Source organism: Taeniopygia guttata, chromosome 3 (genome assembly GCF_048771995.1).
Source record: "Taeniopygia guttata chromosome 3, bTaeGut7.mat, whole genome shotgun sequence".
NCBI classification, from domain to species: domain Eukaryota; kingdom Metazoa; phylum Chordata; class Aves; order Passeriformes; family Estrildidae; genus Taeniopygia; species Taeniopygia guttata.
Window position 1 is genome coordinate 26,271,738 of NC_133027.1, and position 17,813 is coordinate 26,289,550.

At 37.5% G+C, this 17,813-nt stretch overlaps 1 protein-coding gene across 1 annotated transcript in view; it reads right to left on the bottom strand.

Annotated features, from left to right (window-relative positions):
- Positions 1-17,813, bottom strand: part of COL21A1 (collagen type XXI alpha 1 chain) — an 83,210-nt gene that overhangs the window by 54,416 nt on the left and 10,981 nt on the right. The window contains exons 2-3 of the mRNA XM_030267367.4: positions 6,845-6,964; positions 4,404-4,955 (exon numbers count right to left, since the gene is read on the bottom strand). Coding sequence (XP_030123227.3) covers positions 4,404-4,955; positions 6,845-6,932 — 640 coding nt within the window. The 5' untranslated portion in view covers positions 6,933-6,964. The remainder of the gene's footprint in view (positions 1-4,403; positions 4,956-6,844; positions 6,965-17,813) is intronic.

Here is a 17,813-nt window from a genome sequence, read left to right on the forward strand (position 1 = left end):
CAAAATATGACTTAAGACTTCCAAGAAAAGTAGCCTCCCACCCAACTAATTTTTTTAATCTGCCTTTCAAGAAATAAAAAGAGAACTGAGAACTGTCAGTTAAGTACAACATGAGAGAAGTGGTATGCAGGATCCTCAGGAACTTGAAGCAAGAATATTAAGATTTCATATTTTACTGCAATTGCATTCACACAGTATTTCGAATTGTCACTAATTGTAGTTACAGAGTATTAAAATATCTGGCTAATAAATATATTGAATTTCATTTCAAAATTACACGGTTCCAAAATGATATAAAATTATAGATGTTAATTTCCCAAATGCACTAACAATTTGAATTCAGCACCCCTCCCAACTATAAAATAAGTTTGAAAATGGACAAAGTTAAAATTATCTCTGACTCTTCTTTTCATTTTATTCAACTCAAAATGGACTCTGAACTGCTTTATCTGTTACACTGAAATCTGCTTGAAGTTATTCTGAATAGAAAAATAGAGTGTGTGATATATTTTCTGTGACAACCTAAGTTGTCTCAAACAAAAAAAAAAAAAAGAAAAGGAGATAGGACAGTGAAACTTAATACTAAACAAACATTAGGGCAACAAATCAATAAAAAAGTTTATTGTTTTATTAAAATTATGCTAAACTGTTTACAATAAATATCATTATTCATTTCTCGCTCTTTCTTCAGAAATGCAGCAGTTCATAGACAGGGAAGAGGTTAGGAATAGAGTCCAGTGAAGGGGTGGAGACTTCTCCTATCTCCATCTGGACCAGCCATTGGTTGGAGAGCTCCTGTCTCTGTGCCAGGGAATTACCAGCTCAAAGGTCTAGACTGACTTCCTTTCACAGTATGAACAACACTGCATGACTTCCCTTTCTAACCAACCCCAGGGCACTCAGAAGCTCCCCTATTCTGGTGGGGGAGGCAGGATATATATGCTCCAAGAAAATTATGCTAACTTTCTGCACAACCTGTCTGTTGTGGGAAAGGACAATCATGGGGATTGTCACAGGTACCTGGAGCAGCAGCAAGAAGCCACATAAACTCCCCTTAGTTTTCTTTTCCTCTCCATAGCAAAATGACACCTGACTTCCAAATTAAAAATAAATTATCTGTCTGTTCTACAAGAAAGAATTGCAAGAACTCTGCTCACAATTTGGAAATTAAAATGTCTGCCTCCTGAATGCTTTCAAAAATACAAGAAATACAAAGTCCAACAAAACTTTTTCATCCTTCTCAAAACACAGATTTAAGTTTACTTATCCTGTTAAGAAAGAGTAATAGTGCTTTTCTTCAGGTTTCTTCAAGTGTGCATTGTTATCATGGACCTATATTCCAAACTCATTTATTGTAAAGCTGGATAATGGTCACATCACAATTAACAGAGATTACAGATAACTACATACATATACACTGGCAAGTATAGGGTCTCCCATCAGTTAGAATATTACAAATTTGGTGTAAAATCAAAAGCTAAAGGCAGAAATAGGAATTCTTCCTTCATGAGAGGATTGTGGATCAGGGCCAAAATAACTAATAACTAATTGGTTCTAAACCAATACCAACGAAAGAAATGAAGCATGTTTAAAATTACACATTAGGAAAGTATTTTTTCTTTCAAGTGACACATTGGTGAATTAAATGAAAAAAATCCCCGTCAGGTAGATCCTTTCTGGGTCTTCTGGATAGTATTCTGGCAGGACTATTTTGATAACTAATTGAGCCATTATACGATATGCAGAAATCAGTGCCAAAATTAAGAGCTGTCTTCCAGTGAAATGGGGTTGTATTTCCAGTCTATAGTACCAGTCACTTCAACTCTATGACCTTCTCTGAATTTTTTATGCTTTAAGTGTTTTTACATCATTTTCAGATGTTTATTTTCCTTCCTAAAGCATGAAATAACTTTGTGATATTAAATCCCAGTATCTGGGACAATGCAACTTTTCTCTGCATCGTCCAGACAAGCTTCTGAGGTCTGCACTGGGTTTTCTTTCTAAATGCATTCCTGAGACACAATTTTTTTTTCTTTTTGCTACAGGATATTTATAGTACAGAAACATTGGACTTTCAGAATAAATAATGAATATTAAATATTCCTTAAATATTTTATTCAATTCTGGCTGAAAGGTTCATGAAGTCTTTTTTCCTCTGATGTACTCTAACACAAACACTAGAGTCCCCAAAAGGCACACTAGACACCACCTGAAAGCCTGTTCCTAAGAGCAATACTTGCTCCAAGAACCACCAAACCTCCGTCTTCATTGTCCAGAAAGGAAATACTGCCCCTGTGGCCTTTTTGTTACATTTTTACTTCAGAATGGATTTTAAAACTCCATAGAGCAAAAGCTAGCACTTTTTTAACATTTACATAAAGACCATGAAGAGAGAATTGCAAAATTTTCAGGCAGTTTCATGTGGTTGATCACAGTCAAACCATTGCTGTTCAGCCCTCATGGAACTTCCTCTCCCTCAGTCCAAGTCAATCTTAACAACACAATAATCAGTAAATCAATCAATCAATCAATCAATAAAATAATGCATAACTTAGCTATAAAAATTCCAATTTATCAGTCTTGGAGTTCACCTGATAAAGACATTGTGGCTAGAAATGAATCAAAGTGGCTTTGATTGCCCAGTGAGAGAAGCATCTAAATGCTAACAAGGGAAGTGCACAACATAAAGGAGACAAAGCAAAGGGTCACATCAAGTGAAAGAGTAAGTACACTTTGTATAAATAGTCAGCATTCACAAATTACTGCTGTAAATCATGTGAAATACCACAGATGAATTTTAAAGGGTACTAGTTAACTTGATGCTGAAAGCTGAAAATCCATCTTGATAAATTATAATGGCACTTCTAAAACTTTAGTCAAAGAAAATATTGTGTTTATTTAGTGCTTATTTAGGGAAATTTCTCCCTGCATGAAGTTCTATTAAAGAATTTAGCTCCACTTAGCTGATTTAATTTTTGGACTGACAACCTTACTACATCAGCCACAAGGAATTACTATGCTTTTTGTTTAATGCAGCAAGAAATAAACACTAATATCCTCAACAAAAACATTACCATATTTTTTCAATGAAGTTGATACTTAAAGTGAGAGCAAACAAAATCTATTTTTCACTCTTACTAAGTACAGAAATGTGGCAAAACTGAAATAAGACTTGCATCAATTCTTGATGCAACGTGTACAAAATACCACTAGAGTCTGAGTGATACATTTTAGGAGAAATTTGCTATGTTTTTTATACATAAAAGAAAGCCATTGTTTTACAAAATTTCAGAAAACTCAATGCAGTAATGCTGTTAGCATTCTAAAGTAAAAGAGTCCCTTTACAATGTTGGTCTTGGCTAATTCTTCTATAAAATTCTTCCAAGAAACATCATAACTGCTTGCTACAGCTCCTGACATCTACTCCGCTCTCGTGAGCCCTACCTGGAGTGCTGTGTCCAGCTCTGGGCCCACAATATAAGAAGAATGTGAACCTGCTGGAGCAAGTCCAGAGGAAGCCACAAAGTTAATGAGAAGGCTGGAGCCTCTCTTCTGTAGAAAGAGGTTGAGAAAGTTGGGGTTGTTCAGCATGGAGAAGAGAAGGGTGTGGGGAGACCTTAGGGCCTTACAAGACAGCTGGAGAGGGACTTTTCACAAGGGCGTGGAGTGACAGGACAAGAGGGAGTGGCTCTAAACTGAAGAAGAGTAGGTTTGGATTAGGTGTTAGGAAGAAAGTTTTTACCGTCAGGGCAGCAATGCACTGGAACAGGTTACCCAGAGAACTTACGGATGCCCCATCCCTGGAAGTGTCCAAGGCAAGGTTGGATGGGGCTCTAATTAGCCAGATCTCCTGAAAAGTGTCCATGGGAGGGGGGTTGGAACATGATCTTTAAGGTCCCCAATCCAAACCAGTATACGATCCTATGATTTTTGCCAGTCTTTCTTCTGGGTTTTTCAGTGCATACTAGAAGCATGTATTCAGAAGAACTCCTGTTGTAATGGCAGGCTGTCCTCTCACCTCTCTAGAAAAAATGCTGATTGTGCATGAGTATCAGTTGCAACTAGGAAATCAATAAATTGTATAGTTTCAGCAGTATGAAAATTGCTGAAATATTTTAGTGTTTATAAACTTGATCAATGAAAAAAAATTCAGATTAGGGCAAAAGGATACATATTGAAATTAAACATATACTGTGTTAAACCACCGCATCTTTCCCAAATAGACATCTTTGTTTGACAGAAAAAATAGCATTTTGGGAGGAATTTCCACAAACAATCAAGAAGAAAGATCCCAGAAAGAGTATCAGGTCCCTTAGGTTATATTAATCATGCATTCTGCTTGTGAAATTAAAAAACATATGTACAGAACTACATTTTGCACACCTAAAATATTTTATACTCACCTTCACAAAGTTTCTGTTTTATAACTTCTTTAATTCTTGATATTGCAATATAGTCTTCAACATAAAATACGTAAGTTGATGAAGGCTTATTGGCAATAGCTTTAAGTTCATCCTCCTCAATTTCTGAGCCAACACCAATTGCAAACAAAGTGATTTTATTTTTCCTTGCTTCTGCTGCTACATCTTTGACTTCATCTTGGGATTTTCCATCAGTGAGAACCACTGCTATTTTTGTTAAAAATCGTGAAGATTTTGCAAAAAGATGGTCAAAGGCGAACTGAATAGCTCTTCCTGTTCTTGTATTTCCTCCCAGATAGTGTATGGACTCCATCTCTCTGATGAGGTTCTCAGTGGATTCATGAGTTCCAAGGGGAATTTCAAGTACAGGGTAATCACTGTACTGGACAACTCCGACTTGAATAAACTTTGGCCCTATGTCAAAATTTCTTGTAATATTGACAAGCCAACTTTTGATTATTTCAAAGTTTTCTGGGCCAACACTGTAAGAGCCATCCAAGATAAAAACTAAATCTGCTGGAGCAGTTCTGCAACCTAAAAAGAAAAAAAATGAATGAACATTTTCACTTTCTTCCTCCACAGTAAATGTTTTTCCCATCAATTAGTGTTTATATTAGGATCTATACTGACATATGCATTCCAGATGAAAAAAAATAGTAGAGTTCATCAGGGCAAACTTGTGTAAGATTGTTTGTGTAAGCTACACAGATTCAACTTGGTACCTGAAAGCCATACCATTTTCTGGTTTTTACATTAGCACCAGAAACAGCTATGAAAAATTCTGAAATTCAGTTCCTTAGATGGCAATTGCATTCCATTCAATAAACAAGGAGGAATATATATTGGGTCTTTTAATATCTCATTTGCAGAGATGATAAACATAAAAACTCCTTTTTGTTAGCAAACCAAACAAACACATGGCAGAGGAAGGCTATGCCCTGAATACTCCAGTATTCTTTTACAAATACCTTTTAATTGACTTCAGATATTGTTACATGGCATTTACAGAACTATTATTATAAAATCCTGAGTCTCAATTGAATGTTGCTTGTAGCATATTCTGATTTTTACAGAAGAAAAGTATTTCGTGAATGAGCTCAACTTCCAGAATACAGAATCACATAAGCATTTAATAACTATGGTGTAGCTGCATGATGACTTAGGCATGGATTCAGTACTCTTAGCTGTAGTCATAAACTTAGTTTTTAGACTAAGTTGCCAACTACAGGCTATGGACAAGAATTTCCAAGGAAAGTCCTTCCATGCTACATGTCCATTCTCAGATGGAGGGTGCAACTTTCTAAAGGTGGGAATTCCCTTCCATCGACTGTGAAAGAGGTTTTGATAACTGACACATGAGGTGCCAAGGACATGGCCAAAAGCAGGAGGGATTATTTTGATCTCATGGCATATGTGGTCATGAGGCTTTTGTTTTCTGAAAGTCTGCAGCTCCACCACAGGAAGGAGAGCTTTGCCTTACCCTGAAATCTGCCAGTGGACACTTCAGGTTTCACAAGATTTCACCTTCCTTGAAAGCAAGTGAGCATAATCTGCTGGAGAAATGCTTTTGCAATGCAGGTGGTGGTGACGAGAAACAACACTGGGAGAAGGAGCAAAGGGCACACTGAGTGCATCGCTCAGTGGTCAAAGCGTAGGAATTACAGAGTAATTTCTGTTGGGAGGGAATCATTATCATTAGACTCTGCTAAAAGCAGAGTATTCATTTTGCTGGATACTTCTAGAGCAGGTAGACTGAAAATAAAAAAATCTTTCTAAAGATTAAAAGAAATTTTATGGGGTTTTTTCTAAAATACTGAAAATTGCTGGATTGAGAGCAAAACTAGAGGAAAAATATTTACCCTGGAAGCATCATTGTGGCTAGAAGCAAGTCTCCTACACTTTTTTTTATTCAGTCACATTGTCTTTAAGAAAGCTATTTTGCTTTAATGTTTTCTTTTCTATAAAGCAGATTTAGAATATTAAAACAGTTTGGTGGGGTTTGAGATGCTAATTTTGAAGAACATACAAGAAGATATGCCCCAGAACTGGAGTTAGCTTTCTCTCACAGAACCTTTATTGTTCCTTATTTAGTTTCTCATATAACATTAAGCTATTCAGAACATGACTTCTGAAGTAATGAAAATACAAATACTCCAGACTCAATTTTAAATCAAGACTGAAGCCTTACAGTTCCATCTACCACCTTGGGCATTTCCAAGACACAAATAAAGACACTCTCTTCCTAATGAAGAAATAAGATATTTAAGCTATTTTTCATACATTATCAGATTTTCACCAGGAAAATTATATTAGAATAAAATCACCATCAACAGAAGGGCACATGTGAACACCAAAATGGACACTAAAAATTCGAGGCATGCTTTGAAGTTGGACTTATCTGAAATGCAAAAATTAAGACCTACTTGCTCTTGTTTCGCCATCTTCAGCTGAGATATAATCATGAAGCAGCAGAACTAACAGCATCTGAAAAAATATTACAATCTGTGCCATGTGTATTTTATTCTCAAGGTCTTGGTACAAAACTAGATGGGGAAAATGAAAAGAAAATACAGTGTTATTACATTAGAAAAAAATTCCAATCTTCTGCAGTTTAAAAACTGTGTCTGAGGAACATCTCTGAATCGGATCTGTAAGACTAGACGTGGCCACCCTGAAATGAACCATTGACTCAAAAAGCATCGGTCATGTAAACCCAAAACTGAGATTTGGGCAAAACTCAACAACACTCACCAGCCTTTTTGCAGAAGCTCAGTGCATTTATACACTTCTCCTGCTAGACACATTCACAAGTAGATTATATTCCTAGTCACACTTGTCCAAACACTATCCCCCTATCCCACTCTGTAGCCAATGTCAAAAGACATTACCAAAAGATCCAAAATATGGCAAGTGTTTATGTATCAGGTACTGGTGGCAAGCTGCTACTTCAGTCTCAGCCTGACACCAGACTATTTCAGGGAGTCTGGGACAGTTCCTACTCCTCTACCCCAGGACCGAGACTGACACCAGCAGTCAGGGTCTCAGCAAGCCCCAGCCGTTCCCCAGCAGAGCCAAGCCCTGCAGACACTGTATTGCAACATCCAAGGTTACATACATCTTCAACTTTTGATTTTTTCCTCTGTTTACGTCTCCTTTGCTATCACAGTTTATGAAATATAACCCACTGTCAGATAATCATGCCATTTTAGTCTCATATTGCTGTTAAAAATATTATTTGACTAATTTATTTTAATTAAGAAATACTTATTCATAATATTTATTGAAAAAAGGTATCATAATGATAAAAAATACATTTTTGATCATTCTAAAATCTCTTCCAGCCTTTTCCGTGGCAAGGTTTTATTGTGGGGTAAAACATGTCTCTCATGAGCCCAATTTGAGCAATATCAAAGAATAATACATGAAATTAAGTCTATGTGGGATGTTGCAGGTGCCTGAAGGACAACTGCATGCTTTTAGAATATCAGAAAAATGTCAGCCTATAACTGAAAAAAATTCCACATAGACTATAGTAGAGAGAGCTGATATACATATAAAAAGGCACAAGGCTGACCCTAAAAAACTATAAAATCCTTTTGATTCTTCCCACCGACACAAAAAAACCCCAAAAACTGCATTATAAGGAATAGTTTTGAATAAAAAGTTTGAACAAAATAGCATATTAACTAATTACAAAATAGAACATTAACTAAGTTTTGCTTTTTGTCACCTCTTATGTAACTCCCACAGAATTTATGTAAAGGGAAAATAGAAAAGAGACAATTTAGTGACTTCACTGCTACCAGTCTTCACTAAAAAGTGAGTAAAACACCAGCTACCATAAATGCTGCAACTATTTAATGAAATTAAAACAGCACACTAAATCTAAAAAAATTATTTTAACAACACACTGCCTTGAATGTGAACTGAATGTGCTGTGTCATGAGCACAGGTATTTCAGGTCAGGTGCAGACACTGGGATCCTACTCACTGGCACTGCTCTCCTTTCACCAACCCTGCAGAAACCACACATGCCTTCCTTTAACTGCACCATGCCCTTCATCTCTGCTCATCCTTCAGCAAGCACTTGCCCACTGGTACCTGCAGGGATGAGCCTCCCAGATCTGCAGGAATGAGAGAAGCTGCAGGAAAGAGGCAGATGCTCAGAAGGGAAAGGGGAAAGCAGGGGTCTGCAAGGAAACTCTGCGCCCCTGGGGAAGGAGCTGCTCCACAGAAACACTAATACTGCATCCTGGGAGAGGTACATGGGAAAGCAGCATTTTCTGGCTGTCCTGGGGTACAGAGAGGCATCAGGAATGCCACAGCAGCCTTCAGTGCATGTCTTTAATGCTGAAAAACGTCACAAGATTTCTTTTGGTGAAAACCATGGTCCAACCTATACTTCTTAAAAGGAATCAGTAAAATAATTGTCAAAACAAGCTGATCTGATTCACAGAACCAAATTGTATTCCCATGAAAGATCATCTTTTCCATTTATGAGAATCCTCTATTTGATTTTCAACAAAGCTTGTACTTGAGAACTTAATTTTAAATATAATTCAGAATAAATGTTTAGTAGGCCAAAATGGACCTATTAACAGAAAACAAAATTAAAAGGATAAAACCAGAGCTTAAGCAACCAGATAATGAGAATTCTAATGCTCAATTTACCAGAATGAAAATAATATTACAGCACTGCACTTTTAAAGATGCCAAACCAACAACTCCAGAGATCTCGCTGCTGTATCTTGTCAACACAGTAGTTATTGAACAGGTAACAAAAGTGTACTTGAAACTTACAGAAACAGCATCCAATTCAGAAATGAATATTTTAAATAAAACTTTTGGCCTCTGTCTTTTGCCAAATTTTCCCTAGTGATTAGTTTGTGGTTGTACCAAACATAAGCAGGAAAACACATAGAACTGCTTTCCCACTTTTCAGTTATACCAACCACTTTTAATTAAGTTGATGTAGGAGAAATTCATACAGGTTACTAAATAACTACACAGATGTTGCATGCAGCTCAAGTAAAGGGTGGCAGACTGAGAGAGTATTAGTGGAGAAATAGCACACGTGTTACTGTATTTTTCAAGGCATCCTCATAGTGTTTACTTTTCCACTTTAAAAGGGACAGAGCCCCGCAACCAACCCCAGGCTTTGTAACTGGTGATGTATAGGGTGGCAGGAGCAAACCTTTGGCTATCTCCCAGCTCCACCAAATTGTTTAAATTAATGACACAAGATGTAATGAGGTATTAACTGAGACAGGATACTGGGTTGGGTGGACCTTTATTGTGACTCATTACGGCCATTCTTTCCACTGTATGCTTTTTATCTTGGTATTTTATATGCCAGTTTGATAGCAAAAGGGATGTTTGAGTGAATAGAAACAGCCGTCTATGGAAAACTGCCTATCTCAGACGGGGAAAACAAACTGCTTATGTAAAGGCTTCTGCTCTGAGCTCCCAAAATGAGGGGCTGTAGAGCACACACAGTATATCTGAGTGATTTGAATCAAGATTCAGGCAAATTCCTCTGCATCTGAGAGTACACAAAAGGTAAGGTAGGACTTTACCTTTTGGTAAGGTTCTCCAGAGTAGAGTTCACAAAGCATTATTTCTGTCTTCACCAAAGGTAGGACAGAAAGGTGGTACCATAAACCTGGCTGCATCAGCCCAGACCCTATGAGGGCATGGTCAGAGACAGGTGATAGCCTCCCCCATGCCCATTCACTGTTAGTTGTGCACAGGAGGAAACTCAATGAAGTTTGGAAACCGGTGACACAGCAACTCACCCATGTGCTGTCATTGTAGGCAGCCTTAATCGACTGGACAGTGCCTGCAATTTATTTCTTGCTTTCTTCTGGGCAGTGCAATTTTGCTGCACAGCAGCATTTGCACCAACAGGGCCACTGAACGCTGCTGGCTGGGAAGGGAATGGAACTCAGGTTTCCTATACAGTGGAAATGTGGTACAGCCGTTACTGAAACCAACAGCCTCTACTTGATTTTCAAACTAATTCAAGACTGTCAGTGTGTTACAGACGGCAAAAGCATACAATTCCCAGAACAGCTTTGCTGCACAGAAGTGCACAGAGGTTCAAATGACATCTCTTATGCATGCACAGCAGAATAATTTCACATCAAATTTAAGTTTTCAGGAGAAAATTTATGCATCTAAGCACATTAGACAGTATTTCCATCTTGCCTTTATGATGCCTAAAAGCAGCACCTTCTGCATCTCAAAGGGCAGTTTACTGATGCAGTCTTTCCATAGCAATTTTTCCAGTGCCCAGACAAATATATAATTTTATTCTTTCCATGAATACTTTCCGAGGAAACTTTCCATTTAGAGCAATTTGGAATCTTATAGAATCAAAAATATTTGCTCTTCAGTGCAGTTTTGTCACTATTCAAATTAATAGAGAGATTTCTCTGAAAACCCTGGCTTCTCTGCTGCATTAAGATTTCTTGCTGAAGAACTACACTGAAAGGAAAAGTTTCTTTCTTCACTTCTTCCCACTGCTAGTTACTTCCTAAGAAGAAAGTCAGGAATGGTATGGTTTTAACCTTTTCCAGCATTCTGAGAAAATAAGCAGACTATAGCTTATATATATTAGCAAGATTTCCAAGAATAAGTTAATACTTCTCTCATATTGCATCACTGTGTAAGCCTCTCATAATTCAGCTAGAGATCATTACATTTGGCATAAAAAGGGACAAGTATGAAGACATTACAACAATAATGACTGAAAGGACATACAGAAGATTCTTTGCATTTTCAAAATTTACTCAATACTACAGGAACTGTGCAGCAAGAAAAACAGGAACCCCAAAAATCCTGAATAATATGCATTAAGTAATTTGGAAAACTAATGCAATATTTCATCAGCACCTTTTTATATTTGCTCCCTCCATTTTCAGAATTAATGGGATTTGCAAATAAAATGTTAGGGTAATTGACATTCAACTATTTATTTCTATCTCTACCTAATACTACCAGTCCTAAGCATTCAAAATGTCTATGAGCCTATTCTAAGTCAGTTTCTTTCATTAGGTAATTAATCTGAATCTGTATTTATTTCCACTTGGATTTCAGTCTCATTCTGCATTCATGTTTTCCACATATTGTTCCTATTCATTTGTTTTTCTTGATGGGCACAATGTATGAGATTGTTATACTTGCAAACATTTAAAATACAGCATTTCCTTGGAAGGGTGAGGCTGTACATACATATGCATCTTGTATATGTATGTATGTGCAAACCAAGCTTAAATTAAGCTTGGTTTGCACATACGTACATATACAAGATTGCCTATAAATAGATAAAATCTCCAAAAGTGACAAGTACATCAGTATCCCTCATATCATTTATTCCTGTTTCTATTTTGGAACAAAAGAACTTGGCATAATCAGCAGTATAGCTACATTCATGCCAGGAGTTTTCTACAACATTATAAAATGGTTCAATTCTGGCTAATTCGTAGCTATACTAAGTCTAGTCTTCTAGACTTTGTCTTCTGTACTAAGTCATGAATACATGGCTATATAAAGTACACATAGTGCACAGATATTCAGATATTTTATTTCCTAACCCTGAAATTGAGCAGAAAGTAATGCCTGGACTACCTTGAAAAGAAAAGCCTAATGCAGGTATTGCTTGGGCCACCTGACCCATTTCCACTACCTTTGCTATTTCTCTTTTAACAACAGCAAAAAAGGTTAAGAGGCGTGTAAAAAATAGAAAGGTCTTTGTTCATCAAAACGAGCATTAAAGGAGATAAGAATTTGAACTGAGTAGGGAATGCAGCTAGCATAGAAGACTGTGTAACTAATTATATACAAGTTAACTTTTAGGCCAAGGACAATCTGCAAGGAAGATGAGGAGCCTTCATTCCTATGACCACCAAGGGCAGAAAAAAAGACCCTCTAGCAACCAATTGCACCGGCGCAGAGTGCATCGAGAGAAAATACGTCAACCGGAAAAAAAAGGGGGACTCTAAAAACAAAAAGGTCAAAGGGGGAAGGTGCGGCGTGGCAGAGCAGAGGCTAAGATTACACTTCATATTTGTAGCTTTTATATATCTATGATGTATAAAGTATTATGCAGACTATATAAAGGTGCAGAGACAATTAAAGAATTCATCATCGTATCATCAGATTTTGAAAATAAGGTTTTCTATCAATTTTATAAAGGTTTTATACCAAGTTCTATGCTAAACATTGAAGACTAAAGCAAGCAGTTGATACATACTATAACCCAAGTAAGACTATACATATTTTTGAAAGCAAATAATGCTCTTAAATGAGATGGGCTGACTATTTAGTTTTCATATGATTCAGTACAGCATAAAACTCCACATGTTCCTCCAGTCTACAGCAGAGAGTTTGGATTCATGCTCCAACATCTGAAGTCACAGAAGACTTGTATTTTTAAATCAAATTTATTCTGGCACTTTGTACTTTGCTGGATTTATTCCCACTCCAAGAGGATGCTGTGCCAGGACCTGGCAATAAGATATTATGGGTTATAGAAAAAGGAGCTTACCACAGCATTTGAGCTACTGGACTGATACACGACTGACTGGGAAACAACATAGGATGGGCAACTTAAGGAAGTAACCACACTTGGCAGCTCAGATTTCTGGCGGCAACAAAAGAATTTGAAGTCCCCCTGGAAACCATGATTTAATCCTGTCTGTGAAAAACCTGTGCTGTTACTTCTCTCTTATCAAGCATCATGAGATTCCACAGAACTTTCCCTCCTTGGATGGACCCAAGAAAAACAAAACAGCTAATCAATAGGATAAAATCTGACACTCAAATTGTACAGTTGAAATTAACCTTGCATATCATAATAGGAGTCTACTTAAGAAAAGATTCAACCAACTCATAGGGGAAATCTCAAAGTTCAAATTTTGACTGTGCACTTGTATAAGTAACTATGTTACCAAACAGGGAAAGAGAAAAAACTTAATAGTAATTACAACCTGGTTCAATAGTTTGGGAGGACATTTTGTTTGCACTAAGGAATTTAGAGTTCACTTGGGCCAGTGACAAGAGAAACAGTAATTGGGGCAAATAATGAAATAATTAGAAATTATATAAAGTAATTGTATATAATTACATAAAATTATATATCATTTAGCAGTGAAACCACTATAGAAATCAGTTTAAATCTAAGAGAAAAGCACAACAATCTCTAACAATGAGTGTTGATAAAAAGAGTCATAAAGGCAACCTAAAAATGGAATCAATCCAAGTAAGAGCTCCTAATGCAATTAAAAGACTAATTTTGGATCATGCCCATTTGATAAGAGATACGCAGAATTGTTCATCAGTTATACTGCTATGGTCTCAAAGTCCTCAAAAAAGCAAGACAATTGAGGATCTAAACATTGACAGTGGTACCAGATTCAACTAGGTTGTTGTATGTGAGACACACATTTCTGCTAATAGCGCCTCACCCACTTCTTTATTTTCCCATTACATTTATTTTCTTTTCATCTTTTTATTTTGGTTCTACACTTTTAAAAAGGGTGGGTAAGGTCAGCTTAGCTAATTTGCAATGTGGTGACTGCAACATTTGCCATGAAAACAAGAGAGATCCAGTGAGAAATACATAAGAGGAGATTTAAAATAAGTTTACTGTGTAAAGAAAAGAGTAATTCTGTAGGCTTTTTTTGCCTCCTGCAAGTAAGGACCAGAATCAGAAATATAAATTATATTTTTCAGTCTTCTTATCTTTTTCTTCTATTCCTTTCTCCTATTCATCCTCCAAACAGGTTTGGATTCCAGCAGCAAGCCCACTAGTGAAATTCATTGTCTTTTTCCACAAATTATAATTTAGGCTATTATTTGTTTTAGTATAAATAATTTCAAAGGCTGGAAAGGATAAGAATAATGCTGTGGATGCCTGCTTTAGCCAAAGGCATCAAAACTTCCTTTGAAACCCTACTCCTTTGCAATTCTTTAACTGTACTCTCACTTTTCCCAAAATTTCTGGAAAAAGTCAATTAAAAGCAAATCCGACTTATCTTTAAAAAAAAATCCATAGCCACCGGAAAGGATGATTAAACTATCTGTTCAAGCTTCAAAACCTAATGTCATTGGTTTACACTATAGAATGAATGGATGTTTACTCAATTTAATGTAGTACTTTAGACTATATATAAAGTATCATGAAGCAGACTGCTCTCTAAAACATTTGATTATATGTTAGTATTTTAACAATATACAAACTCAATGACATCAATCCAGGAAGAATCGTATAAGATGAATAGATAAAAAAGACTTTTAGGTTTTCCAATTCTATTGTTTTTAAACCATAGGATTCTATTTACTTAGTCCTGTTTTCACTGAAAATATTAACAATTCACTCAAAGGAGGTTGTGATGGCTGAAAAAATGGAAATAGTTGAAATTCTAGAGGAATTTAGGACCTAAACTAGTAAAACATTGAAAGAATTACAGTTGTATTCAGTGGAGCTAAATCAAATCCTTAAGATTTTAAACAATTTTTTGAGGGAAGAAAAAAGAACTCTAGCACATGCATACTCAAAGGGGAAAACAAACATTTGCTGTTTCAAGTATATCCAAAATTTGGTACTTTTAGAAATACTCGCATTTCCAGAAAAGTATGATCCCAAGCAAAAATTAAAACCATGCGGCACTTCTACACCCAGCTGCTTTACACCTGCAAAAAGACTAAAGATATTCCAGCAAATACTGCAGCTTACTTTCTTTGAACTGTAATGACTCTTACAGCCTATGTAGACAATTACTTCTATTACTTTTATAAAGTATAAAATTCCTTCCTAGCCCTACCATACGGTGTCATTCACTCCACTAAGCAACTAAGAACAAAGTAGCTGCAGAGTTGAGTGTGAAATAAATGGACAAGCTGCATCCAGAAGGCTTTGCAAAGATGCATGATGGGCAGCAGTCTTGCACTATACAACCCTGTCTCTGGGTACTCCTCCTGTAGAAGATTCCTGTGTATTTCTCTGCTTTCACCTTAAAAAAGATAAAAAGCATTAAGAAAAAATATTAAGTAAGCCAGCATATACCATACAAAGTTCTCCCTGGATGTCTTAAATCACTCTCTCACATAGAAAAAGACCAATATTTCCCAATGTTCCAGGCAAGCATCTCAACAGGGAGCTGTTCTTATTTCAGCATGCTTGTTATCGTAAGATCCCAGATTAATTCCCTATTTCTACATAAAAGCCCTGTACTTCTGTGGTGGGATGACCCCAGCTAGAGGCCAGGTGCTCACCAAAGCTGCTCTATCACTCCCCACCACAGCTGGAAGGAAGAAAGAAAATACAACAAAGGGTTCATAGGTTGAGATGAAGTCAGGGGGAGATCACTACCAGTTGCCATCACAGTCAAAACAGACTGTACTAGGGGGAAAATTATTTTATCACCAATCATATCAGAGTAGGATCACAAGAAATAAAAGCATATCTTAAAAACACCTTCCCCACAGCCCTTCCTTCTTTCCAGCCTCAACTTTAGTCACAAATTCTCTACTTCCTTCTCCCAGCAGCACAGGGGGATAGGGAATGGGGGTTGCAATCAGTTCATCACACATTTTCTCTGCTGCTTTTCAGGGGAAGACTCCCATGCTCTGGCATGGGGTCCTTCCACAGGATACAATGCTCCAGAAATTCCTCCAAGATGAGTCCTTTGCATATGCTAAAATTCTTCATTAACTGTTCCAGTGTGAGTCCCTTGTGGGGTCACAAGTCCTACCAGGAGTTTGCTTGAGCGCAGGCTTCCCACCGGGTCACAGACTTCTTCAGGCATCCACCTGCTCCAGAGTGGAGTACCACCTGCAGGGGCACAGCTGCCTCACCATGGTCTTGGCTATGGGCTACAAGGGAATCTCTGCTCTGGCACCTGGAGCATCTCGTGCCCCCCTACACTGAACCTGGTGTCTACAGAGCTGTTCCTGCCACATGTGCTCGCTCCTCTCTCTGGATGCAGTTGCCATTGCACAGTTTTTTTTTCTTCTTCTTAAGTAAATTATCTCAGAGACACTAGCACCATCAGTGATGGGCTCAGCCTTGGCCAACAGCAACTGCAGACCCATCTTGAAGCCTGCTGGCACTGACCCTGTAGACACAGGAGAAGCTTCTGCCAGCTTCTCAGAGAAGCCACCACAGAACCCCCACTGATATCAAAACCTGGCCATGCAAAACCAATACAACTTCACACATCCAAACATTCTGCTCTATTTTGTCTTGGAACAACAGTGCATATTGAGGTGGTTATCTATGAAATAGTAAGACAAACAAACAAACAAAAAAGAACATTGCTGAAGTAACCTACATAGAATAAATTGATGAAAAATATTTTTCTGGATAATCTAGGAAGTGTTGCTTTTTTTTTAGATATTCCTCAGTGTCTGCTAGTAAACCTGCTTCTGATTATTTAAAGAATGTCCTTTAAGAAAGTAATTTAGCCCCTTGTGGGAGTGTCAGCATTGCTACAGGTCACTGAGAGAGAACTTAGAGGAAAGCCAGATGCCTGAAGGACTCTGGGGAACTCTTGGGGTATGGAGAGTGAGGGTGCAGAAGCTGCATGCAGTCCTGGTGAGTACTGTCTTGGGGCTGGGGGAATCTAAGTGGGACTGTAACCCTAAATCTCCAGGATATTGCGAGAACTACCTTCAAGGCTGAGTGTCATTTGGTTTTACAATAACAACAGACAGGGCCATGCAAGTTTGCTCTGCACTTGGAATGTCTTAGAAATCTCAATGTTCAAAACTGCAGAAAATAATTTCTCTGCCATTCCAGGCAATTGCCTACAAGCTGGCACTGCAAGGATGAAGTGGGGGTGGAAGGCTGCATCCTGTTCCATCTTGCTAGCTTACGCATGGGAAGAAGGCAAATTCCTTCCTCCCACTCTACATCCATGAAGAAATCTTCAATATATGGGTTAGAGAGTTGTCTGGCCCCCAGGCCATGAGACTTATTACTATACTCAGCAGTGATCCCAAACAGTTATAAGCACTCATCACCCACATATCTCTTAGGTTCCCACCAGGAAAATGAAATAAATGAGGCACTTTTCTCCCTCTTTTGAGCAACAGTTAAATATTATTTACCAGAAGACCTAACACAGACTATTCTGAGAGATTACATATTTTAATATATGGGTTATATATTACAATCCATACAGTAAATAGCCAAAGACTTTCCCTTAAGGACATGGTTTAAGGGTCAACATAGTAATGGTGCTGGGTTGGCAGTTGGACTTGATGTTCTTAAAGGTCTTTTCCAGCCTTAAGGATTTTATGATTCTATTCTGTCTCCTTCATGTCATTCCACTTTCATGTTCAAGAGAACAGTGCAAACAGTTCTGCTTTTTGCTTCTTTTTGACATG